Source organism: Dreissena polymorpha, chromosome 7 (genome assembly GCF_020536995.1).
Source record: "Dreissena polymorpha isolate Duluth1 chromosome 7, UMN_Dpol_1.0, whole genome shotgun sequence".
In the NCBI taxonomy this organism is placed as follows: domain Eukaryota; kingdom Metazoa; phylum Mollusca; class Bivalvia; order Myida; family Dreissenidae; genus Dreissena; species Dreissena polymorpha.
The window spans coordinates 59,607,578-59,630,905 of NC_068361.1; the positions used below are offsets into that span (position 1 = coordinate 59,607,578).

Here is a 23,328-nt window from a genome sequence, read left to right on the forward strand (position 1 = left end):
TTTATAATTTTATCTTAAGCAGTTTCACACGTGTGCATAATACGGTCCTTTATTTCATCTTCGTCATTAACAATATTTGGGATACATGTGTATTGATTTAAATGTGTATCATTCATACTATGGATTCAGTGCAATATCAGACCTATAAAATGTGAAACACTCCAAATCATAGTTAATTTTTGAGAACGCGGCAATTATGTTCAAATAGTTTCATTATATAAGTTTCATCAATATTTGGTATTAAATGGTGAACGAACAAAGAACACAAATGCTTCATCTTTAAGCAGGTAAGTTACACCCGTTTGCAGTCAGCTAAAAAGTATGCAGTCAATTATAGTTCGTTTGAAACATTTTATAAATGATTTCACCATGCGGAATATTTCTTTCTCTTTCTTTCAATTTGGTTAGAATATGTGTATTACAACATGCCCATGACCTGTGCAAAAATAAAATCTTGTTTTAACTGTTTCCCGTTTTTATCATTTGTTTGCGTTGTTAACATCATGATTACCTAGAGTAGAGTCATCGAGCATCTGAGAATTATCAGAGCAATATGGCAAGTAATGTATTTAGGACAACTCCTGTGCAAATACAAATGTTCATCCATTAGCTGATTAACGTGTGTGACAACGCCACCACTCAGGTCTGTTTATTTGCTATAAGCCTTATTAGTTTATTGAAGACATGAGCACTAACTGAACTCTGTAGAAAATGTTAAATCATTTAAGAAATGTAAACGTATACAAGCGTTTGCGTTTGTTTCAGTTAAATGATAATTTCAGAAAATTAAAATGCATTATTTGGGAAGTTTGTTCATATTGTAAGCATCATGATTGAAAGAAAATTAACCTGATCAACCTTTTAGAAAATGACAGTTTAAAAAGCAAGCGCTAATATGCAAGTTAAATAGTTCTTTGTATACGAACCCATTCAACGATTTACAATATGTTGAACGATAAAACCGATGTTTTATTCATATTGTCCATTGCTTGAAGTTCAAAAGGCAAATCAATACCAATCAAAGTAAGCTCTCTCTCGCTTGATTTCACATGATTCCAACTGCGATCTTAATGGTTATAATGGTTTGATGTTTGCTTGTGCAAACATAATTAAATAATCATTTGTGTATGATCCTATGTATTGTTAGAGAATGCAAAACCTTTTTCACATATTAACCCTCTTCCGCTCAGATTTCCATTTTGACCAGTTTGCAATCCCTGAACAAATCTCATCAAATAAATGTTTGTCTTAATATATTCTTGTTTTAAAGGATTTGTTTAATACCATAAGACACTGATGAACAGTAAAACAACAAAAACTTAACAGCGTGCATATTATTCTCAGGCTGTTCTGGTTTTATGCTGTTTTATATAGGCGTTTTAACTTTGCTTCTGAGTGGGAACGGGTAAAACATTTACCATCGTCGCCAAATGCAAAGCGCATACACAAACAATATGTGTGTGGGGTCTTGTATGCTATGTGATCCCGATATTCAGAGTTAAATCCCGGTTTAGAAGCCTTCTGAGAACCATTGGAAAATAATATAGTTTGATTGTAGCCATATAAGAAACTCCAGTTAAAATGCACTTTGTCGGACACTTTATCAATTAAACACATTGATGGTCGGTTAGTTACTTTCTTAAGAAATCGAACATTCTTCGTATCAAAACTTATCACAGGCAAACTGCTTAAAGTGTTATCACCATAATGACAAATGTTAAGTTTATAATAACAAAGTCTATAGAGTTAAAATAAAACTTTTTTTGGGTTGTGTGAGTGTGTAAAATATGATAATTCAGTATATAATTTTCGTTTTTTCAAATACACATGATTAAAATGTATTATTAATAACTATTGAATATATAGGTTCATGATTGTATGACAAATTTATTTCACTACATTATCTCTATGATTAAATTTCAATTTGTACGAACACAATCATAACAATGTGTTCCCGTCTTCATTTGTGACCTAACCAAATTTCACAATTACAATTTAAGTATGCACTTATTACAATGTATGGAGAGTGTCGCTTTTGTTGCCGGTTTAAAAGATGGGAAGAGGAAAAAAGAACGCAAACACAAGCATATTAAATCATTATTTCATTCAACGTTTGTAATCTACATAATAATTATTTATATGACTACAATTAACAAATGGCTTGATATACAATTTTGATCAATATCAAACGAACGGTTGTACATGTATATATACAGTCATATTCATAATAACAACAACAACAACATTTCCACCAAACCAAACGCCCTCAGGCGAGTCCTTCAGTTCTAGAACACTACGCCTATGTACAAAACAGCAACGGACTATTTACAATGATCCCTACATGTATGTAATACGGTCCAGCATATACTTACATACGTATACATGCGCATGTTTATAAACCGCATTAACCAACTAGTTAATATGATACTATTACACGTTTATTTACCAATTAAAAACGTATTATCTTGTTATACATGTACACGTCAACATACCCATCATATTTTATGTTGTTAAGGAGACGGTACAAACACTTGAAGAAAACAGAATTGGCATTGTGGTCTAGGTTGTATCATTTAAACACTGGGCATAACTATGCGTTTGTGTTATGTTTTGAATTTTATCAATCAGCGCTATTCAAACGCAAACTCTCTAAACTTCTATGGTTCAATGTACGAACAAACATATATATATATATATATATATATATATATATATATATATATATATATATATATATATATATATATATATATATATATATATGTGTGTTTGAATTAAAAGCATTTAATTCATCGTAAAGTCGCATTAATTTGTATTTTTTATACAACTAACTGTATGATAACACACTCCAGATCAAATCATAAGTATCGCAAGTCTGTATCGCGGAACTTCGTTAAGTATTTTTGGTAATAAACAAAGATATACTAACTTCCAGAATGCGAAATTTTCCAGAGGTACGTTAACTTCTAATTAAATAAAACTTATCACAAATATGGGTAGCGCCCCTTGATTTCAAATCTTAACCAAGACCGGTTCTGGCAATTGTGGTGTGTTTTGCCTCGACCGATGACATTTGTTTAAAAAGTACTACACAATAGTCAAATAATGACATTATCATCGCAATGAAACGTATCTAAACTTGAAAGCGGCAGATGCCTGTATATTTCTTGCCTGTTTTGGGAAGCTTCTACGGGCAATCGTTAAATATGGGTTGAAATGATAGAAAAATATGTTTAAAAACTTGTGTGTTGGTATTTTACAAAACGGAAACTTTATGATTATCTTCTAGCAACATGTATAGTTCAAAATAGGTATACGATAAATTCAGATCAATTTTAATTGAATTTTAATTTCACAATTTAACTTAAACATGTGTACTTCTTTTATTAAGAAAAGTAACGCATGAATACATGACCTTATATTTATATATATATATACATGTTTATATTACGTTTTTGATAAGCAAAGAAAACATCACGTCGTTATTTACGCTTTTTTAATATTGCCTCTAGAACAGGCCAAATATTTAGCAAAATATATGACAAGATAAGGATGGCATTAAATCAAATATTGAATGAAAACGTTATATTATTTTAAAACATGTTAGACTTGGCTGTATTTTTGCAGACACAGACAATAATAAACTTTCAATGAGATTATTTTAATGATAAAAATTAATTGAATCTTACCCAATACACACTTCCATCAACACCGGATACAAATACGCTCATTAAAATTATTAACAGACTCAAAAACAATTAGTAAATACACACCACACATCATCCGTTGTGACTTGCTTATTTTCTAAAACATCTAATCGACGACAGGAATAACTCTTCACAAACGCACACATATACACCCCCTCAAAAATACACATGCTGAATATCATTTGAACTCAAACCATACATTCACTAGTGGGAGTTTTGCATTAACAAACATTTTTGACATACATACAATCAAATTCTAAAAATGGAAACATATTTATTCATACAACATATCTTGAAAATCCCCTTTATATTTTATCGCGAAGCTATACGTCGTCGCTAAAAGGAAATAATGGCATATTAAGAGCTTACCGAATAACACAATTTCATAATTATATATTCCAATTTGTATTATTCCGACGTAAATCTCAAATTTCTGCAATAGTACTTCTAAACAATGTACCGCAAAGTAAGGACAACCGTTTCTAGCAAGAACATGTAAAATATGCACACGCAATATTACGCAACCATGCTTGCAACAACTCTTTCGCACTCACGAAGCCCGCACACACGACTATTCATATTTCGCAACCCACCAATGCGGACACCCGCAATCCATGAGTGCGAAATGAACACATATTTTTGGACTGTCCGGACCAATAAGCAACATGTTCCACAGCAAACTACAATTATCAAACATAAATACACATTTACATTTGATACATAATTGTTTACGAACACTTTATGTCGATGGAACGTAAATTAAAAGCAATTTAAATTAATACTAAATATGCAACATATATATACATATACATACTATGGTATATTTATTTACCATTTTCTACTGCATTTTAATTTGAATAAAAATTGCCTTATGCCAACTTGTTCTTCCAATAAGTATTTGCGTAAAATGTTGTACTTTTTGATGTTGGTATCTAACTTAAATATTGTAGGTTGATTTTATAAAATTATTTGTTTACATCTAAAATTGACTTTATGTCGATTTTTGGATTTACATCATAAAAATCATTTTATATATACACAGTGCAGTTTTCTAGGCAGAATTTCTTAAATAATATAATATACTGTTGTATTATTGTAACTCAAACAACTAATATTTTGTTTGTTATTCACCTGAATTGATGAGAAGCGTAACTAGACTTGACTTTAACAATTGGAAACGTTTTGAAAAACGATGTTTTAAATCGTCGGTAACGACTGAGGCAGTTATGTCACTAAACTGCACACATTGGCACACATCTAATCTACACATTTTCAAGCCATGTTTTTTGCCTTCTTTTTAATTTCTTACTTCACAAAAGATGTGTACATAATTGAGGTAAAACAGTTCATGTTTAGAACACAACATACGCATAACAAGAACATTACATTCGTATTTATATTTATTTGCGTTCATAAATTTATAATCGTATTAATATGCAAAAGGCTTGTGAAATCCTTTCATATGATGCCAGAGAACACGTTTTTTCTTGGAAATGCGATTCTCTTATCGTCCTTGTTGAACAAAGATCGGTCAGTTAAGACCGCAGATCGATACATAGCTATAACAGGAACCCGAATATAAATTGCTAATTTTCCATTTTGCTGTGATAGTTATCAAGTGTTCTATTTCCAATATCAAGCAATTTGCTTTTTGTCCGCCTCTTTAATAAGATTACTGAACAACGCATTGTAAAAACAAACCCTTACACTGTTCACACCATTGACACACGTTTTGATTTAATTATTTTTTATGATCTATGATACACTAAATTTACATACATTCACATTTTCTAACGCTATGTCCATCCTATACTCTTATGTACGACGTCATATTTGATGAATAATGCGTTTATAACACTGACATATAATACAAATACTATTCTTGAATGAATGACTAAATGGTTCGCTGAACTGGCAAGCTGCGTGGTAAGGTTGCTATGCGACGTGACGTTAGTTGAGATGTCGTCTGGAGACAGCACGCTTCCCACGTGCGGAGCCTTGCAGACGGGAGGCGGGCAATCATGACGACCGGAAGTGACGAAACATGGTTTATAACAACAGTCTGGTGGACCATATATAACAGCAGTATCTGCGGCGAGTTTTGACTTTGAATCTGAAATACACAAAAATGTTTTCACAAATATTATAAAGCTCCGTAGTTTCATATGAGTTATATATTTAAATACATAATTTGAAATTCTTATTTACAGTTTGTGTGGATGGGGGGGTAGAGTATGTTTTGAGAAAGTATGTAGCCCTTTCCTGTTCAATTTTAGTGAATACAACACCATGCTGATTTTTTTGTTCCTGGTTTCTTGTCATAACCTCAGGCTTCGTTTCTGATACTTTGTTTATTGTTTGAATCACAACAACATGTATTTGCACATTTCGATTACCGTTTTGTAACAATAAGAGTAGGTTAACTATGCATGTATAGACAATTGTATCCTAGTACACACGCTATTACGGTGCCACTTGATTTATGTGTCGATTGCGTATCCAAACACGTATATACATTGCTTAAATTGCCGTCGGAAATATGTCACGTCCATTTTACGGATTACAATTACAGGAAGATACATTCATTCGTATAGACACGTGTAGTGCAGTTCACTGAATTTTATGTCACCAACAGACTTTGTTAAGTTATATGCATATAAACACACTGTATACACAACTACATGCCTGTCGGGAACACGTCGAGTCAATTTTCAAAAAAGCAAGAAAGTATTTAACAAGCTGAACAATGAACACCTTTGACCTTTAACATTTTGTTTCAACTTGATCTTTTTTAAAAGACTGACACATCTTTTCCTCATAATCAGCATTTGTGGCAAATTATTGTATTGCATGATGTTTAATAAAGTTACAGTCCCAACTCTTAGTGTGTGTTGTGTGCAAATGTAGCCTTTGGCCTTTTAATTTTGATCTTAATAATTGTGGTAGCGACAAAAAGTGTTACATGAGACTTATCATCTGATATTTGGTGTACGGTATTTTACATTGATTAATTACACAGTAGCAGTTCGAACAACAAGCTTTTACTAGACCAAATAAGGGAGTTAACATCTCAAAAATGACATTGACCATTGAGGAATAGATACGGGTGTTACAAGCGACACACTGTCTCATCGTGGTAATTATTTGTGCTAAGTTATTAAACAAACACAGCATGATTGGCTTGTTATTATAAAATTGCACGGTGAATGAAAAACTACAGTGATTATAACCTCGGGCGCACGCACGAACGCACGCACATGAGACCTTTGCGATAGCTATATCGAGTTTGCCGCCAGCGAGTATGACACACATAACATGATTATTGTGACTGATTTATACTCATATTTTTTTTATTTCCCATAAGCCAACTTTGCATACAAGTTATGGATACCATCATCTACAGTAGCGATAAATCTCGAGGAGTATAACAAGAAGATATTAACTGAAATTATGTCAAAGACTTGAAATCACTCGAGTCAACTATTACTCTGGATATATACATAAACGATCAGCTTCACATTTACATGTACTGATGTATATATAACAAGAGCTATCTCTATAGGATGACATATGCTTCCGAAAAACGCTTTAATTTCGAGACCTAAAGGCGGACCTTTAGTTCAATGTCAAGGTCAAAGTGGTCAAAGTTTGTGTGCGTATGGTAGGGCCTTGATTATATACACATGCATACCAAATATGAAGGTAACATCTGAAGCGACATAGAAGTTATGATCATTTTTCGAAACTTAAACGCAGATTTCGAACCTAAACGCAGACTATTAGTTCAAGGTCAAGGTCAAATGGGTTTAATTTGTGCGCGTATGGAAAGGCCTTGTCCATATACACATGCATACCAAATATGAAGATTACATTTGAAGCGACATAGAAGTTATGAGCATTTTTCGAAACCTAAACGCAGATTGCGAAACCTTAACGCGAACCCTAAGTTCAAAGTCAAAGGGGTCAAAATGTGTGTGCGCATGATAAGGCTTTGTTCATAAACACATGCATACCAAATATGAAGGTTACATCTGAAGCGACATAGAAGTTTTGAGCATTTTTCGAATCCTAAACGCAGATTTCGAAACCTAAACGCAGACCCTAAGTTCAAGACCAAGATCAAAGTAGTACACAATTTAGTTCAAACCTATTTATTTTAGCTCGATTGCATCGAAAGCCTAAGGCTTATATAAATGCTCTCGAGTCCGTTTCCTGGGCCTAGAACCAGTACTTGGTGTCTTTGGGGAGATCTAAAGAACGCTCCCACGGTGGGGATCGAACCCGTAACCTCCCGGTCGCTATGCGGACACCATATCCATTACTACACGGCGACCTTTGTACAAAATTTGACATAGAAGTTATCAGCATTATTTTTTTTAAAAGTGTGACGGACAGACGGACGGACACACAGACGATCGGACGTACAGTGCGATCACTATATGCCCTCCTTTGGGGACATAACAATAGATATATGAAGTAAGGTTAGTTCGCATCCAAGATACATCCTTATCGCTTGTACATTCGATTTGGACATAAACCTGACCTTGTGCTTCATATAGTGTGCATAAATGCTTGCGTCGCATATAGTACAGTGAATCACCTATTGAAATTTCCTATATTCTGCCCCATATTACGTTACCAAACTTCCAAGTCTCCTGGGCGTTAGTCCCAAAATGAGAACAATGCCAATGAAATCGATTCCCATATATCAATTTTACAGCAATACATTAAATACATAACATACGTCATGGCGTATTTCAAACGCGATGTTATAATTGAAAGACTTACACGCATATAGGTAAACACGAACAATAAACTTCAGATAAATGACCAGGTTTAAATTACGAATTATAACCACGTGTATTTTATTTTCATATGCGTTAATTTATTTATATTGAAAATAAACTGAATGTACTTTATCCATAAGTTCAACATACGTATTTACACAGCACGCACATGCATGAACTACCACTTTGATCTAGAAGGAAAATTTATGCAAACGAACAAATGCCGTTATTTTTTTAACACAACTATAATATAAACAATATCACCATAATGCCCCTTAAGCGCGCACGTGATTATCATGACACCAATTGATGGTGAATAGACCTTGAGTTCTAGATTTAGACCCAACTTGACTCAGATTCAAACATGGTCTTCATTTTATCAAGATAAACATTCTAAATTATTGGCATCAAGATATATACACGTTGTCTATAAAACGGTAACCTTTTTTTTTTATAGATATTTGACCTGGTGACCTTGCGTGTTGACACAACTAACGAAGCCTCAAATATTGTCTAAGATTTAACCTAGTGTAGTGATCTAGGTTCTAGACACACGTTAATAGGTTTAATTATTGACCAACAAATTAAACAAGAGGGCCTGAAAGGCCCAAAGTCGCTCACCTGAGATAACAAGATATTATTGGGACAAATCTTCTGACCAAGTTTCATGAAGGTCGGAAAATAAATGTGGCCTCTAGAGTGTTAACAAGGTTTTACTATAGCCATATAAGCAAAAATGCCCCGCCCCTGGCAGCCATGTATTTCAACCAACCGGATCATTTTTTAACTCTTCCAATATATTATTGGGATGAATCTTCTGACCAAGTTTCATGAAGATCGGACAGTAAATGTGGCCTCTAGAGTGTTAAAGGGATCTTTTCACGGTTAGGGAAATTGACAAAATTGAAAAAAGTGTTTTCAGATTCGCAAATTTTCGGTTTACTTATGATATTTGTAAGGGAACAGTATTACTGTACATTTGCCATGGTCTAATATAGCCATTATATGCATCTTTTGACGATTTAAAAACCTGAAAATTATAAAGCGTTGCAACGCGAAACGATTGAATAATTTGGAGAGTTCTGTTGTTGTCGTTTAAATTTGTGAAACTACGAAGATTGCTTATACATTGAATATTTTACTTTCAAAAGGTTAATTACATAGTCTAATTTGGGGGCAAAAACACTTTCAGCACATTGTAATAGTTTATTTACAAATAAAATTCATTCATTCTTCATCACATTATAACAATACATGTCACTTATGTTGATTCGAAAGCACAACATAAATCAAACAGTGCACCCTCAAAAACAAACAATGGTATATGTACGCATTTGTTAATTTAATTTAGTTCCTTTTTACACTGAAAAACATGTCAAGAACGACCTGTTTTTTCAAACATCTACCACGCACAATAGTCTTCTCGACCTTGTTTATCATAGACTGAACGGCTTCCTACATCAAAAACAAAATGCCCTGAAGAACTCTTTGTTATCAGTAATTAAAATCAGTATTAACACCTCTATTGATCGATATGTACATCATAGGACAAGTATCTTTAAATTGCTTTGCATTATTTACAGTTTGCAAATTTTATGACCACGTTTATCAATTTCACGCGTCTTTAATCCGCTATTCACAACTTGTTGACACTAGGTCTGAGTTGCGGTTTAGAGAGGTACAATTACGTATGGAATTACCTAATTTTGATCCAAAGAATGACCGGTATTCGAAATTGAGGGGATTCCGGTCTTTAGGAGATATTTTACGCATGGTTTTATAAGAACACAATTGGGACCGGACAGTTTGTCCGGTTAAGAGAGGATTCCGGTATAGAGAGGATCCGGTTAAGAGGGTTTCTACTGTATAAGGTATAAAATACGCCTGCTATGTATGCTTGGCAGGATAGCTCAGTTGGCTAATGCGTTTTTACTTCAGGATTCCGGAGATTACTGGTTCGAGCCCTGCTGAGGGCTACTTTTGTTCCTTTTTTCAATTTGATTTTTTATTTTTACTGTAGCTTATAAAATTTAATGTTAACATTTATCAATATAAAGCATTTAATGACAAACTTCAAAACATGCCAAAATCTGTGAAAAGGCTCTTTAACAAGATTTTACTATAGCCGTATAAGGAAAATTTCCCCGCCCATTGGAAGCCATGTTTTTCAAGCAAACACAATTATTTTCAAACGAATCCAAGATACTATTGAGATATTATATCAAAATTTCATGAAGACTGGACAATAAATGTGGCCTCTAGAGTGTTAACAAGGTTTTACTATAGTCATATATAGCCATATAAGGACAAATGCCCCGCCCCTTGGCAGCAATGTTTTCCAAGCAAACGTAACCAGTTTCGAACTTATCCAAGATATCATTGAGACCAATCTTCTGACCAAATTTCATGAAGATTAGACAATAAATGTGCCCTCTAGAGAGTTAACAAGGCAAATGTCGACGCCACACAACGCACAACGCACAACGGACGACGGACAAAAGGTGATCACAAAAGCTTACCATGAGCACGTTGTGCTCAGGTGAGCTCAGGTGAGCTCAGGTGAGCTAAAAAATAAAACATTCTGAGTCATAAATGTGGTCTGTATAGTGGTTACTAGTTTTTGACGCATGTGACTTATATTTGAACGTGTTTGATGTATTCTTGAGACAAGCATTCTGACCATGCTTTTATCACGATTGAGCAAACATATTACCTCTCGATTGGTATCATGTTTTCTAAGATTTGACCTGGTTTCTTAGTTTTAGGACGCACCTGACAAAGATTCAAATTCAGCCTAAATTTTTTTAAAAAAACATTTTGATAATGTTTCAGCTAGATTGAGTTATACATGTGGCTTCTAGAGTGTCAACAAGGGTTTCGACCTAGATACCTAGTTTTAAGACACAAATGTCATTTATTCAATTACTGCCTAGGTATTATGACGATGAACATTTTGACCAAGTCTCGTCAATATTTAGTTCTGATTGTGGCCTTTATAGTACTAACACAATGTTTAAAAGAAATTATTTAGTTACCTAATTTTTGGATGCAAGTGACCCTAGATTTAAACTTTGTCCAGAGTGTGTCCGAATTTTTTTTTGCATTAAGATTGAGTCATATATAGGGTGTCTTGAATGGAAACTTTTTTTAAGCTTCGCCCTAGATACCTAGTTTTTAGAAACTTGTGATCGAGGTAGAAACTCGATTTAGATATCGTCCAAATAAAACATCATCACAAGTTTTATCGTGATTGTGTGAAAGATGTGGCCTCTTAAATAGTAACGAGCTAAAAAGAGATGAAGCACACAGCAAATCGGACCCAACAAACCAGACGACGACGAATGCCAGACACGGTGGTGCCAAAAGCTCACATTAAGCAAGGTTGGATTCAAAAAAAAAGAATTAATATAAAACATTCTAATCAGTCTGAATAAACACGTATTTCAATTAATTGCAAATAAACACTACTTTTATAATTTTGTTTACAACTAATTTCAATATTGGACAAAGCATTTAGTATTCATCGAAACGAGGACTCTTATTACTGATTTGATGTGTGAGTGTGATAATTGAATTCATTACAACTTAATACCAAACTAATTTATCGTGATAGCATCATACTCGGAGACAGTGATGAATCGAATTAGTTAAGCAATACTGCGAATATCACACTAAACGAACGCTGAGTAAAGTAATGAACTACATTTTCTTTCCAGTTGAATGAAACTGCTTTAACTTTTAGTATGTGAAAATAAACCATCTGAGGGTTTAGATACAAGATTATGCATTCATATGCATCTTTTTAGAACGTAATATGTCATTATTTTTTATTGTTTAAAGAAGAACCAAAATCGTTGACTGTATAAACATTGAACCCACAACTTTGAACCCCCTAATTTGAAAGTGTAAGCCGTATGCTGATTGTCTGCTGACTAATATTTAACCCATTCATGCCTAGTTGGCTCTCACATCCTTCTAAATTGGATCAATTTATTTCCAAAATTAGGGATATCGATTATATTTATTTCTATATTTAGAATATTTCTTACAGAAATTCCTGCAAGCAAACAACGCAGACCCTGATGAGACGACGCATCATGCGGCGTCTCATCTGGGTCAACGCTGTTTGCCAAGGCCTAAATGGGTTAACATCATGTACGACTATAATTTAACATTTGATCATAGTATTAAGATGATGACGCGGAAACTTCGTGAATCTGAGCAAAACAATATAAGCCGCGCTCTGTGATAAATGGGTTTAATGAATATGCGTTAAGTTCCGTTTCAGATTGACCTGTGCATTTCGCACAGGCTAATAAGGGAAGACACTCTCCGCCTAAACTAGAATTTTGCTAAGAAAAGGCTTTCTCTAAACAGATAATATCATAAAAACGGAAAGTGTCGTTTCTGATAAGCCTATGCGACACTTTACGCACATGAATTAAACCCCATATGCACATAGCACGTCTCATATCGTATGTCTTTATGTGTTGGCCTTCTCCTGTGTAAGTACCGATATTTCATACCAAGGAAAGCCTGTGAGGACAGAACGTACGCCACCACTCAGTTTGGTTGATTCTAAATGAAACGCATCATGCTAACATTGGTCTTATTCCATATGCAGCTCAATATCAGACTGACCATTTGGTGACTAGCGCACGCTAATGAGATCACGAAACATTGTGTGACTTTGAAACGGACAGTGTTGCTCTTGACCAGAATGTGCGAACGCGTTTGAAGGTCCGGTGCTACTCGCGCCGCATAAGGCAAACAATCAATAATCGTATGACGCCTGTTCTTGTTATCCTGTTTGGTGACTATCTGAATACAAGCCAAACAACATAAAACACGGAAATGGTTTACTTCACAAGAATGTCAAACTTATTTTAAATAAGCCAATTCAATAAATTATACAATGTCACCGCGTTCTCATACCTTAAACATTGATAGCTGAATAATATTGACCTTTATTTATACCACTAGGTAAACATCTTATTTACGTGGTATGCCACGTTGCTCATTTGATAAATACGCAATGAATACACTAGCTTATTCTCCAAAGAAAAAAACAGCATTTGAATGCTTTGAATGAATATGGTATTTAAAATATTGCATACATTTACAACACGGACTGAAACTAATTCGACCATTTGAAACTCATTTTAGTGGTAATGTTGCAAGAAATAACAGTTCACGTGGCTTATTATGACCCTTTAGCGCGCACTTTAGTTCATTGTAACTTATAGCTGAAGACTTGAACAGTTTTCGACAGCACTTGGCTCAGAATCTAACAATGCTTTCATATTTTCAAAATACAAATGCGTACCAAGTTTCATTAAGACTGATTCGTTTATGTGGCCATAGAATGGTAATAAAAAGATTGACATACAACCGTGTGTTTAGATGTAGCATTTAACCTAGATAAAAACTTGGCCAATATATTGCCATGATTACAATGAGACTAAGTGTTATCAAGCTTGTGTCATCAATATTTCCCCTAGAATATTAACAAGGTGCTTTAAAAGTACGTGGAATCTATAGACGTTATATTGGACCAGCCGACCTAGTTTAGGACGCACTAGAACCACATCCGAACAGAGCCTAGAAAATATGAAGATAAGCATTATGATCATGCTTCAATTTAGAGCCATTAATGCTTTTTTAAGAGCTAACGAGGTGTTTAAGCATATTGACCAAATTTCAAACTTGGCCAGGATATTTGTAGGAAAAATAGTCTGACCTAGTTCAAGATTTAGTTATACATGTGGCCTCTAGAGTGGTAACAGGGATTTATTACATTTGACCTGGTAACCTAGGTTTTGGACGTACATTACCAACATGTGAAATCGTCTGAGATATTGTCTTAATAAACATATTCAGAAAGTTTCATTATGCATTAGTCATACATGTCGAGTAAAGAGGGGTTACAGGGTTTGAAAAAGTTTGACTCGGTGATCTACTTTTTGCACATTGTCTTCCTAAATTTTATCAAAGATTTAAGCTGTGACATAGTTTTTGGACACGTGCGATCCAGATTCAAAATCGGCCTTGATTTTGACAGATATGCATTTTAAGCAAGTTAATTAAGACGGAGTCATACATGTGGCCTCTAGAAAGCTTAATATACGATTGCTTTATTTGTAATTGCCATCTTAACTTGCTAGCTTCGACCAGATGTAATTCGGCCAAAATATCGTTTTAATAAACCTTATGACATAGTTTTATCAATATAAAGTCATTAATGAGTACTTAAGAGTTTTACCAAGGTTTGTATAAATAAATATATACATGTATATACATATTTATATTTATTTATATTTATACATACATTGTAACCTAGGTTTTGGATGGACATGGTACAGATTAGAACTCGGTCTATGCATTGTCAAGAAGAAGATTCACAACAAGATTGGATGGAAAATGTGTCCTCTAAAGTGGTAAGTTACGAGCTAAAACGATTAATTGATACAACCGAAATCTCATAATGCAAACTAAAATAATTCGTTTTACGTATTGGACGTACTTGTTTAAACAAAGAAATGCAAACGCTTTTGCCGGATTCTGAAGAATATTTATACGTTTAAAAATTGTGATTTAATCAACTGCTTAAATAATGTCTCAATGTTTATTTAAAAACATAAAAATCAATATAAATGATATCGCAAACCGGAGACTATTAGTATTATTAACGTTTTCTTACGGTTGCAGCATCCATTGAGTTCATTCAATTCTGTAGCCCAAATCATCTGTTTTAATTCGAATTACATGGTTTTATCACATTTAAAAAACATTATTTATAACCATATTCCCATTTGATAACATTTAGGTAACCAATATCACTATTGACACAATAAATGGCAAGATTTAAACCGCTTTTGACACATAGACAGGAATGGACTAAACCACTTTTGACACAATTAGACTAAACCGATAATGCCACAAATGCGAAATATCGACTAAACAACGTATGACACAGTTAATTGCATGGACTAAACAACCTTTAACATCGCGTTAAAGGTTGAATTTTGTCAAACTTGGTTAAATACATGCCATCCACCGCGAATGACATGGATCTGACCACGTTTGACACAATTAATAGCATAGACTAAACAACCCTTATCGCGATGATTGACGAGGATTGCACCATGGCATGATTATTACACAGTTAGACACATAATGGCATGGATTTAACTACTTGTACACATAGAATAACACGATCTTAATCGCCATTTACACAGAGAATCGCATTGAAGTTGTCGCCTTTGCCACTCATATGGCACGATTTCACACACTGTGAACACACGCAATGGCATTGACTTTATCACATTTGGCGCAATGAATGAGATTTATTGAACCACCTTTGGCAAAGGGCATGGGCTTTGTCGTCATTTTTCATTTATCGTCAATTAATTCTTTAATCATGGTCATTTGTAAGAGTAATTAAATGAAACAAATGTCCTTAAGAAATTGCTTTTATATTAGAATATGTGGTTTCAATAATGAATACTCTATAAGCCGAAACCTTAATTTGATATAATTTTCATATATCTTACGTTCACATAATTGTGTTTCTAATGCTTCTGTTTTGCATCGTTAATTTAACTAATCTGATGTTTTATAAATAATGGATTAGGCTGAGTACGTTCTAATAATAATATGTAACTGTTATACTTCACCTGTTTGAACAGTTATTTAAATTAAATGTTTCAACACAAAAATAAAGAAACTTAATATGCATTTGTTGTATTTAAGTATGTGTACCCCGTCATAAGTTAGCTATGACTTTCAAAAACAATTGAATAACGAGTCATAACGCCATTTAAAACAGATATGATAGAATTACTAACGGCCACCAGAAAAAAACTTTGCGAAACTGAAATTTCGCAAACTTAAGTACCATAGTTTTTAAAGAGTTGTCTCTGTTAAATAAAATATGCGTTACAGGCTTGTTTTTGATTAATTATATATTGTTTTGCATAACTATGCGTTCTTTGGTTCCAATATGAAATTAATACGCAAAATTGGTCTTCCAATTTTTATTTTTTGCATTTTCTTCTAATAGGATTGTTTCCGTATTCCAATAGGAAGTTTTTTTCCTATGGGATTTATTTTCCAAGTCACTTTATGAGATTTTCGAATAGGCAAACACGTGTGTTTATGATTAGTTATTCTATTTTCAGCGTTTGTGCTGATTTTCGTTCAATTTTCTATTTACAGAAAGTTTATTGGAAAAAATCCAATAGGATGACATTTCCACGGGAAAGGCTATTGTGAACAAAAAATATTTATGAAAGAAATAAAAATATTTGATAAAAACCATCTATAAATAATCACAAAGAAGCGTTTTATCTTAAACTATATAAAATATGACGTTCTTAAAGGACAAAAGTAAGTAAGTTTTAGAAATTTCGGCTTTGCACAGTTTTTCCGATAATCGTTAGTCTGTTAAATGACTAAATCAATACTTATAAAATATTGGCTTACCTTTGCATATAAAACCCGGTTCCCCAATAAGCGTTTCCCCAAACGGACGGAAGAAAGGGCAGTTTTCCGAGACTAGATCACAGAACTCAATACATGGCTTGACGGGTTTACCATTGTCATAAAATGGATGATATACTGAGCACAACCATTGTCTGTAGGCCATCTGAAAATAGACAAAATCATAGGCATGATTGGTTTGATTTCGACACCGCGTTATTTACTACGAACGATAAATGTATTGAGGATTTGTGGGCACCGTATGGGCACCGTGAACATTTACACGACCAACACCGGTTTGTACTTTACAAATAATGTAGGGAATAAGTGTATTTGGTCTTAGTCTTCTGGAAACAGGAAATTATAAGACGACAATTGCTCAGTTAAGATACTTAGCCTAACACGTGAACACGACATGGATCTTTGCAATGAATGAAAGTATTTACAAAAAAAGAAAAGTGCTATAAAAACTACTTGATTATTTCACGGAGATATCTTCTGCAAAATTTGTAAAATGTCCTACTTTAACCGTACACCAAAGCGTAGACTTTTCATCATAAAACACACTTGGACTAGTTGAAAATACTCCGAACGAATTATTCCTTATGACATTCATATATGAACTCTAAATATTTGACTAGAGTTTTGTGTCGGATTGTTTTTTTTTTCTATGAAGGTTTTATTGATGTTCAAACATGGAATTGAATACTCAGATGACCACAGATTCCTCTGAACATTCAAAACATATCATATTCTGTAATCAAGTAAACGTTTTTCCAATTATTTAAACGTCACTGTATACCAAACTAACCAGACGACCAAATTGGTTTGCTTTAAGCCGTTGATTATATTTGGGAAATACAATTTTTAACAAATGTTCCCGCAAAACAATCCTGTGAATTAGATTATTGATTTTCAAGCCACTGTACTTGCTTCTCACCATATAAAATACAAGCATCTTGTTCGGAAACATGCATGTTAACATTTCTCGAACAAGTGAACGCGAATTTATGCTGTAAGTGTTATGCATATATTTGTCCGTAACGTTAAGTTATGCTGCTTATCGGAGAAAGGGAAATAAAGAATATTGTATAGGAATTGAAACCTTAACCACCTCTAAACGATAGAACCTAAGTCAGCTAATCATACCACGGTTCCTATACCACGTGACTATTTTAGGACAGATCTTAAAACGTCACGTGGTATAGTCACCGTTCATATGTATAACCAATTTTAACAGACGTATGTTCATTGACAGAGTCAATTTGCTATTGTAAAATATAATTTACACCCGAACGAACACTACTTGCTTGTTGAATTATGTGGAATATAAATCATAATATTTAATGACAGGGCACATTTCTATTTTCAAACATGTCTAAGATGTCATAGAAAACAAATGTACCGACATCGTTTTTTAAAGATTTTACTTTGAATGTTACTCCAAGAGTGTTAACGAGCGTATTCTGTATCTGACATAGTGGCCATGTTATGATACCTCAAATGGCAGACCTGGCTTTTCTGCTTAGACTAAAGATAAGTAACATAGCAATATATTGATATCGGATGAGCGTAAACACAGAAATAGTAGGAATATGTTCATCACAAGCTTGTTTCCAAGTAAACATCGCGTTCACAGTTTGTTTACTGTACATTCACGAGTTCAGTAGCTTCGAGTATGTAACACTTCGTAAATATTCTCTACATGCGTAATACGTTTTAACAATTTTGGTTCATCATTTTGATTAATTAAAAAAAATTATACATAGAAAAAAAATAACGTTAAGTAAAACAAGATTCAATGTCTAAGTTACAAGAAATACAAGGCTCAAAGTCACACAAATGTCTCAATTTGCTGTATTGCTATTTCTCGATTAGACAGGTTTGTATACGCAGCTGTCATCATAGCTACTCAGAAACCAATTAATGGCTTCTCGACTTTCTCCGGGGATATTCCTGGTCAATACTTGCTATTTGCCGCTAATTTGGCTGGTCGCGAACTAAGGGGACACCTTAAAACGACATTGATATACACCAATAAAGCCGTCTTCTGAGAAAAAATGGGCTTACTGCATGTGCGTAAAGTGGTTGTCCTAGATTTACCTGTGCAATTCACACATGCTAATCAGGGACGACAATTTCCACTTTTATGGAATTTGTTGTTGTATATATATTTGTAAATAAAATTGAACTCAAGACCCTTTTCAGTAGGAAATAATACAATTTGATCGTTATTTTGATTATAACATATATAAACAAAATGAAATACATTGCTTATTGGCATTTCTAAAGTCGTAGTAAAATAGTGTTTTGCAACAGTGAACGTGTACCCATAGTTTATAGGTAATAAGATGTCTGACTTAAGCTATGATGATATTTCTATAGAAGTATATATTTAATATAGTTAATATAACCATGCAACCACAGATTTAAACACTTCTGCATTTTCAAAGATTTGGACTTAAAATGCATATGAAAGTTAGCAGCTTTTTAAGCAAATGCTCATATCTGTATTCTGTGTTTTCTTCAGCATTGTGCGTTAACCGCTGAATACAAGTCTAAGATGTGAAGGTTAACTTTTTAAGTTAAACTATACATACTCAAAGAATTGTTTGAATTTGTTTGAGTTAAATAAAATATGTTTCGAAATAAATGGGTTTAATATCATTGTAGTTCATCTAAAACATTATTATTGATGCGAAGTTATTTCAAGCATCATTTCAGAAAAATAACGTCTTCGTTTCGATAAGTCGAATAAACGAAAACAATTTTTAACATATTTGAGGTATAAATATAAGAAGATGTTGTATAATACGAAAACAAGGTAACGCAAAGGATGAATGTAAATTTCAATCTTACTTGCCTATTTATAATCAGAAGTAAACTGATTTACTGTAGAGAGTGTTAAACCAGAAGCATTGTTTGCTTTTCTTCTACTATGCCTTTCGCGTCTTTATGCAACATTTTGAAAATTATTAATGTCTCTACGAAGCATGTACAAGATAGCAATATTGCTACGTCATTTGTATCACAGCGTTAATCATACAAACATCATAACTCAAATTACGTGCTCTATAAATTGATTTGTTTACTTTTTTCGAACAGTATAACAAGTAAAAACCCGTTTCACATTGCTGTAAACATATATCTCCCTAATGCTTTGGCGAGTGCTTTTTTGTAAATTTCTTTGTTATGATAATTTACCTGAATACATGACCTTCAAATAAAATTTCTTTACCTAAGTGTTAATGTACAGTCATACCATAAATGTGGATATAGTTCGCTTTCGTCGCTAACGTCTCATTCGAATACGATACATTACAGACAGTAATCAGAGAGACATTGCTGTCGGCGTTTACCTATTTAGGTTTCCGCTGAGCCTGCTGATGGAACTAGCCTTTTATAACAATACCTTACACATAGACATTATAGTTGAGATACTTATAATGGATAAGGCAAACTTTGAGATAACGCATGTAACAGACTATTGTAATGGCTTTACTGCATACACGCACGAACGCCCACTTGTTTACCATAAATAGTTTACAATTACTGTGACACGTATGCCGCAAGAACGCCCTCGTCATTTGCTGACATAAATACATGACATCAGTCCCATAAATTTTTAACAAACAAGGGCTGTTTGTAAAACATGCATGCCCCCCATATGGGCTCTCCGTTGTAGTGACCATTTTACTGTTACGGTCACCGTGAACTTGACCTTTGACCTTGTGACCTCAAAATCAATAGGAGTCATCTGCGAGTCATTATCAATCTACATATGAAGTTTCATGATCCTAGGCATATGCGTTCTTGAGTTATCATCCGAAAATCATTTTACTATTTCAGACCTTTGACCTTGACCTTTGACCTAGTGAGCTGAAAATCAATAGGAGTCATCTGCAAGTCATGATCAATGTACCTATGAAGTTTCATGATCCTAGGCCCAAGCGTTCTTGAGTTATCGTCTGACAACCACCTGGTGGACGGACCTACCGACCGACCTACCGACCGACCGACAGACCGACATGAGCAAAGCAATATACCCCCTGTTCTTCGAAGGGGGCATAAAAACACGATAAAAAGCAGTATCAATTATACACAGAGCCAAGAAGGCCGTTCCACGTTCATTTGAGTTTAAGGAAGACACATTCTTAATGAGTTGACTTTGTAAATTAAAATATAGACTTGAACCATATTCAAAAATGTCCTTGATATTTTCAAGACAACCTGACCCTGATTTATTAAAATTGACCAATACATGTGGCTTCTAGAGTTGTTCAATTGATTAAATAAGATTTGACATGATGAGCTTGCTTCGAATGCATATGACCGGGATTCACACTTGATCTGAAGCCCTGTTTAAGCGCATTTGATCCAGATGTAAAATTTGCATAAATATTGTGAAGATAAAGATTACGATCAAGTTTAATGAAATTGAATATAATTGAGTGATATTAACGACCTTAGTTTTGATTTAGAAGCCTTGTTTATGAGTGTACGTGAAATAATTCGAACTAAATATCGTTTAGTGAAACGTTATATATAGACAGTATACACAATTTCAACGGATATTTAATATTTAAATGTTGTAAGGTGCTTATTGAAAGCAAAATACAAACATAAATAAACCAATATTCAAAGCGTCCAAAAATGACACATGAAGCTACCAAATCATCGTGTATATATTTTACTTCAAACATTAATCTTAAAATTTATATATTATATTCTAACAAGCCATTTGCAGAACTACATGAAGCCAAAACACAAACTAAGCGATTTTGACTACTCGTGAACGACGCAAAGAATTTGATGTTGTATTGTAAAATAAAGTTCTTATTTAAATCAAACAACTGTTTAATATCACACAATTGGGAAAACGTGACTTAATACATGTGCGCATATAATCGTCTAAGATTATCATATGCAATCCACACAGGCTAGTCAAAGGTGACAATTATCCTATGCAATCCACACAGGCTAGTCAAAGGTGACAATTATCCTATGCAATCCACACAGGCTAGTCAAAGGTGACAATTATCCTATGCAATCCACACAGGCTAGTCAAAGGTGACAATTATCCTATGCAATCCACACAGGCTAGTCAAAGGTGACAATTATCCTATGCAATCCACACAGGCTAGTCAAAGGTGACAATTATCCTATGCAATCCACACAGGCTAGTCAAAGGTGACAATTATCGCCCAAACTGGATTATCTTTGCACACAAACAGAGACTTCCTCTCAACGAAATCTCTTAAAAATACAATAAAATACTGTTGTACTACAGAAAATAATTAATATCTCTTTGGTGCCTTGTGTACGACATGAAATTGTAGATAATCTACTGAGATATTTTCAATCTCTAAACAAGAGAAACAAAATGCGCCGTAAAACAATTTAGTATTTAAACGAGCAAACTAATTGTATCTTCCAGGATAATTATGACATAGCCTTTGTGGCACCATATAATAAGAATTTCATTTGCTACAATAACCGCACATCATGTCTTGTTTGATTGACAGTGTAAGATCCATACCAAACAGGATAACACAATTACATTTTCTCTCCCATAAAACAAGGAAATAAATTAGGAGTATCGTCTATTGGACAAGGGAATAAACGACGAATGTCATGCTGGTATCTACGGAGGCAATAACTCATTGCGAAAGATTCACCATGGGTGAAAGAAAACCGACGATGTGATAATTAGTTTAAAATCGTGAATAAACTAATGTAATTATTTGTGTTTAAACGAACATAAATGTATTGTCAAACACATGTGTTGTGGGTTATCTTACATTACCTGTACCACACGATTTACCAAAACTAACATGTATCATGGTTATGTTTCTGGTAGAGTTTCGTTATTAGTTTATGTCATTAAACAAAAATGCGCATATTTAACACTATCCAAAAACGCTATGATATATCATTACGCAGTAATCAAATTATCTAGAAATGAACTATAGATACCTCGTGCTTTATAAAGTTTTTATAGTAAGTCATAACGCTACTAAATGTAAAGTCGATAATATAAGTGCTGTAGTCATTACAACCAGAAAAACAGTAAAAAAATGTCAGGAAATATAAATATTATTTTTATTAAACACTTCTTAAATACTGAAGTATGTGGAGACGCGGCTCAAACATGCAAATAATTTGAAACCGTAGTTTTATAACTTAAGGCTACACCAAGAACGTTTTAATAAATGTGCTGTTTAAACAAAAAAGAATAACTCTGTAAATTCGTTCTTGTTATTAATATTATTTAAATGTTACTGTACATATGGATTTACGTTTGGTCCTACATAATTCAAGGTTGGAAAAAATCCGTTGATAGTATTCAAGTT

The 23,328-nt window shown here is 33.7% G+C and overlaps 1 protein-coding gene across 1 annotated transcript in view; it reads right to left on the reverse strand.

Moving 5' to 3' along the window:
- Nucleotides 1-2,753: 2,753 nt before the first annotated feature.
- LOC127840060 (uncharacterized) overlaps nt 2,754-23,328 on the reverse strand; it is a 117,418-nt gene continuing 96,843 nt past the window's right edge. Inside the window, exons 2-3 of the mRNA XM_052368449.1 lie at nt 16,979-17,141; nt 2,754-5,820 (exon numbers count right to left, since the gene is read on the reverse strand). Of these exons, the coding sequence (XP_052224409.1) occupies nt 5,504-5,820; nt 16,979-17,141 (480 nt within the window). The 3' untranslated portion in view covers nt 2,754-5,503. The remainder of the gene's footprint in view (nt 5,821-16,978; nt 17,142-23,328) is intronic.